Raw genomic sequence first — 5,461 nt, forward strand, 5'->3', positions numbered from 1 at the left:
CAGTCAGTAGCAGTAGCCAAGGTTAAATTTTTCCTTGCCTCGTCATCCCGAGTTGTACTCTTTACTCCTCAGTGTTAGCCTTTGCAGGGTCGGTTAATCAAATGCCTACTTCACTATGCTTTATGATGTGTGTACCAATGACGTCACCATATATGACCACACTAATCTATTAAGTCAGCTTTCTTTCTCCTTCATTTCCACTACATGGTCCAAGCTGGCCTAGAACTCCTAATCCCTCTCTAGTGTTGTATTCTCATGTGTTAACAATTCAATGCCCTTTTAAATAAACACGCTTATAGCTGTAACTTGAAGGGAGGTTTCGTTGTTGCCCTTTTGTCTTTAGACTATATTTATGTAATACCCATTAGAGTTTTTCTACTGAAACTGTGTTCACCATGAAACGATAACACATTAAGAGCAAATTCAGAAAGCCAGCTACAGCGCTCGCTCCACTGTTACATCTCCAGAACTAGGATATCAGTCTGTTTGGGCCACTTTAACAAAATGCCTCAGACTAGATGGCCAATGTTCAGGGATCTGTAGATCAAGGTGTTGGTAGATCTGGTGTGTGCTGAGGCCCACCGCTGGCTCAGAGGTGGGGCTGCCTTCCTGTGTCCTCACACAGCGGCAGGCAGGAGGGACTCCTTCCTTAAGGAATGGTCACCTGCCACAGACCCACCCCATCTCTTTACAGTGAGATTACATTTCAACATGTGAAGCTTGGGAAACACAAATATTCAGAAATATCAAAGTTTATGGATATTATTTTATGATAAGTGGATATGAAACTATCATTTTTTTCTACCTCCCCCCCACCCCCAAATACATTTTGAAAAGGGGCATGTCATGGTTTCTGAGAACACTGAGAAGTATACAATGCTTAGAATGCCTCAGTGAAATTGTAGCAATGACAAATACTCGAACTATATTGAAGGGAAATGTGTTAAGTGAGCTTAGTCACTAGTTGGTATAAAGCAACTTTAGCATGAACTGAGAGCAATTCCATAGCTCCTTATAAGGGTGGTTTAATGAGTTTGGAAGCAAAGTAGTAGCTGACCAACTGAGAAAGAATGATCCAACACAAACATTACAAAAACAACTAAAACTAGCTTTTAAACAATTTCATTATTTATTTGTATAAAATTCTAAAAGCTTATTCTGATCATCTTCAGTTCAGGTCTAGGTGATTTCAACACCCCGCCACAGAGCATCTGGCTGCGCTGCCTATCTAAAGTAAATGACTACCAACCACTCCCAGGGTAAACCTGGTCTCCAGAGTGCACTGCACAGCCCCAGCGACGCGTTCCAGTCTCCAACCGGAGCAGGACACTTCTATAGCAGTAATGAGTCCTCCCATCTCACACTTCAGGTTAGGAGAAGGTGCACAGGGACAGCAGGGCACACACTGAAATCAGAAACAAGGCACAGCCCTCCACGGTTAGGCCTTGGGACTTCACATTGCCAACTTACCCCAGTTTGTCCCTTTTAGGCCTAATGATAGGCTGAACACGTGGATGTAACATTCTAGAGTTAGCCGTGCAGGAAACAAACTGATGATGACAGTGTGATATTTATTTTACTTAGTTGGGGGCGGGAATGTGTTTGTCACATCCATGTGAAGGTCAGAGGACAACCTTTGGGAGCTGGCACTCCAAGGGACTGATTTCAGGTCACCAGGCCCAGTGGCAAGCACCTTTACCTGCTCAGCCATCTTTCTGGCCCAGTGTAATATTTTGAAACAAACACCATTAAATGTTAGCATAATTACATGGAGAATAATATAAACTATAGTATTTTACAACTTCCCTTAAGAAATCCTTATCAGTCGGGGACCACAATGGGCAGCGAGAATGGCTTCCACCACCAGGGTCGTGCAGGTAGCGAAACCACATGCTCTATTAATAAAGTTCCCAACAGAAGAAACAACCCTAAACTCAGTGTCTCAGAAGCCCTGGGATCTGCTGCGCTCCCCTCCCACTCCTCTGTCATTTCACAGCATCCTAAAGGAAATATGTCCCCAGATTTACTGATGCATCAGGGGCCACCAGACACTGCAGAAATAATACAATCATTACATAGAAGGAAACCTATGTCTCAAGAGGAAATGGAATTTACTCAGTGAGGGGGTCCAGAGGGATCGTCGTGGCTGCTGCTTGTCACCAGGCAGAAGGATTAGCTTTATAATAAAGGACTTCCACAGTGTCAAATGAAAAGTCATACATGAAACAACTTAAATAAATATTCTGTAAGCAGAATGAAGTACAGAAACTGCAGGTGGTCACTGGTATCTCCTACGTTATGTATCTTGGTCAGCTGCCCTATACGCTGACCTGTACACTTATTAAAAGTCTACATTTTTAAATGTTAGCCTGTTAGCTTACTCTTGATTATGAAATATTCCAGGTGATGAGCTATTAAAAGCACATAGTATCTAAAAAAAAAAAGAAATCCTTATCAAACTATGTCAATTCCTTAATAATGGTTATTTAATGTTTTTTTTTTAATTTTTATTAGATATTTTCTTTGTATTTCCTATTTACTGTTCTAAACACAAACTCTGCATAAAAGGAGTAGGAGAGTCAAAGGGCCTATGATCCCACCCCACTTTTTATATCTGAACAAGGGAAACAAAAATGGGTTCATAAGCAATTTCTCAACCCAGTGAGCCGTGTACATAGAAGCTATGAACGGCAGCTCTGTGCTATACAATGCAGAGCAGCAGAAGCTGTCTTGCACCAATCAGAAGGCAAGATGTGCCACTCTGCCATCCACGCCAAACACAAAGCAGGGCAAGTGTGGACTTCCTACCTAGCACTGACCCATCAGTAACAACACAGCCTGGTTCCATGGCCACTCCATTTTTGTTATTCCTCAACAACTCCATTTGGCAATCAGTAAACCGAACACACACACACACACACACACACACACACACACACACACACTCTCATTCTCCCCCCCCCCACCACCAATTTCAGTATATTTTTCCAGAAGTATTTTTCAAAACATTAAAAAAAATTCTGTAATAATAAATCTGATAAATTAACAAAGTTTAAACTGAAAATTTCATATTGTCAAATAAGTTTCAAAAGATTTTAAAGAAATCATTTAAGGTGTGATACAGTCTAGTGTTTATTTATGTTATGGCAGGTACACTTGAATTTCAAATTTTAAAACATATAAAAAGTGATTCGGGACTACCATCTGTATCAACAGTTGACAAGTGTCTGGTTGTTTATTATACAGCAGGGTAAAGGTAGTGCAGATGCCAGTCGGGCAGCACGGGATGAGATTATCAGTAGGCTTTCTACAGGCAACAGCATGTGCTGCTGTTTGAGAAATTCAGAATCTGCTTCCAATGCTCAAGTTGTCTACCATTTCTAAGGTTAAACAGTGTTAGGTATTTAGTTTGGCAAATGTTCAAAATAAAGTAGAAATGTAGTCGTAAGCATCACCGATATGCACATCCAGTCTCGATCTCAGAAAGAACCGTAGGTACAGATCAGAACTCTCCCTATGTGAAATAATTTACACACAGATGGTGCTATCATATCACTATCTAAAATAATCACTAAATACAATTCTTTTTCAGAAATAAACAAGCAAGTTTTTTCATTATCAGTTATCAAAAACATAGTGTTAATGGTATGTCAAACAAATGATACTCTAAAATCATAGAATTCACTGAGTTTTGAGAATGTATAACTAAATCAATCAAATGTACTGTAGTACAACCATATTAGGAAGCCAATGATCAGAAAATACAACAGCATGAAGAAAATTTCATCCACAAAACTGTTTTCAGGCTTTAAGGTAAAATAGTTCCACAGTTTACAGATAAAACAAGGCAACAGAAACTCGTGCTTGTCTTGAGTAAGTACTCTATGCAGAAGATGTAACACTTTGTTTGTAGACAGCATGGTATGCATTTCTCAGCAACACATAAGGAAAACAAGATTCCAAGAGATCCATTGTCAGGAATGGTGATTCTTGTACAATCTGTAAAAGTTAAAAAAAAATGTCAAAATTCAAGTTACTCAATGGGGGTAGAAAACAACTCTATGCTCTTCTCATTTGAAACAGACACAGAATCTAAAATGAAAATGTGTTACAGTGAAGCCTATCAAAATACTTTTAAATGATATTTTCAAGTTTATCAATTAATCAATAGTAACACATAGAAGATACATCTTAAGCAATACTCTAAACATAAAAGTGAACATACAAGCATAATACAAATGTAATGGTACATTTTAAGAAGCTCAAAATCAAGCTAGAAAGTCAAGTAAAAAATAAGACCAGCTATGATTAAATAGAAAGCAGTAAATTCTAGAGTTCAAGAGGAAAGAAAGTCTAATGTAGGCCTGTGTGATCAGGAAAGATCATCTAGGGAAGAAATGGAGTCATGAGTTCTCCTGAGTCTTCAGATAGACACAGAATCTCTACAGGCAAAGGAAACTAAGAAGAAAGAGTCTCAGACACTGCCATGGCAAGCTAGAGAATTAAACTCCGCTTAGCAGGAATATAAAAGGCCTGAGCACATCCTTACAGTTAACACTCACCTTTGGTCTTACGACTTCCTATTACTGACCTATGGCTAAAAAGGAGCAATGCCAGTCTTTGCAGAAATTTTTAGAAAGGTATGGTTTAGGTGGAGTGACCACAAGAAATGGAGAAAAACCAAAAATCACAAAAGAAACAGAACAAAACACCAACAAAACTTTCACTTGCCAAGAAGAGGAGTGCTAAGGACTGGAACATTTTGTTATTAGTAAAAGTTAATTAAATTGAAATGAGACATACCATATCCAGTAGCAAATAAACAGATTCTCTATTTCTTGTTGTAGTTTTATCTGTCTCTTGGCCAATTTTCAGTAGACTGGAGGATGCAAGCTTAAAAGAACACACACGTAATCAATGAGGTTGGCAAAGAAATGCTGTTCACGTCATCCATTCTCAGTACAATTCAACCTTCAACAAGCTTCCGTTATTCAACGTGTAAAGTACGATGAGCTAGAGACCTCTCATCAATCAACAATTAAGGTATACATGTAATCAAATATTCGTTAAAACTAACTTTTTGCTCCAGTTTGTTTCTTAAAATGATTCATATTGTTTTCTCTTCCCAAGATCCATACTACTCTACAGCAGCCCCCCCCCTATAAATAGTTTGCTTTTAATGGCCAAATATGGTTGGAAAGCAAAATAGAAAATTCCAGAATTTCCCAATTTCCAATAATCAGTTTCTAACTTTGAATTCCATGCCATTCTATGTGTGACTCTGCTCCATCTTCCTCAGGAACAGGGCTGTCCCTCTGTCCTGTACATCCACACTATGTATATACCTGCATGTTAGTTACTTGGCCATTAGTTACCTGCTGAATGACATGGTAACGCAGTGTTTCTGTTCAAGTGCCCACACCTCAGCATGGCTGCTTGCAAAGGTACAGCCACAGAGAAG

The 5,461-nt window shown here is 39.1% G+C and overlaps 1 protein-coding gene across 4 annotated transcripts in view; it reads right to left on the reverse strand.

The window, feature by feature from the left end:
• Positions 1 to 3,107: 3,107 nt before the first annotated feature.
• Positions 3,108 to 5,461, reverse strand: part of Nckap1 (NCK associated protein 1) — an 80,753-nt gene continuing 78,399 nt past the window's right edge. For 2 of the 4 annotated variants that reach the window (XM_029474110.1, XM_029474109.1), the window contains 2 exons: positions 4,804 to 4,893; positions 3,115 to 3,999 (listed from right to left, as the gene is read on the reverse strand). In XM_029474110.1, coding sequence (XP_029329970.1) covers positions 3,883 to 3,999; positions 4,804 to 4,893 — 207 coding nt within the window. In that variant the 3' untranslated portion in view covers positions 3,115 to 3,882. Of the gene's footprint in view, positions 4,000 to 4,803; positions 4,894 to 5,461 lie in introns of all 4 variants that reach the window. The other 2 variants (XM_029474108.1, XM_021181897.2) reach the window with 2 other exon arrangements.

Source organism: Mus caroli, chromosome 2 (assembly GCF_900094665.2).
Source record: "Mus caroli chromosome 2, CAROLI_EIJ_v1.1, whole genome shotgun sequence".
NCBI classification, from domain to species: domain Eukaryota; kingdom Metazoa; phylum Chordata; class Mammalia; order Rodentia; family Muridae; genus Mus; species Mus caroli.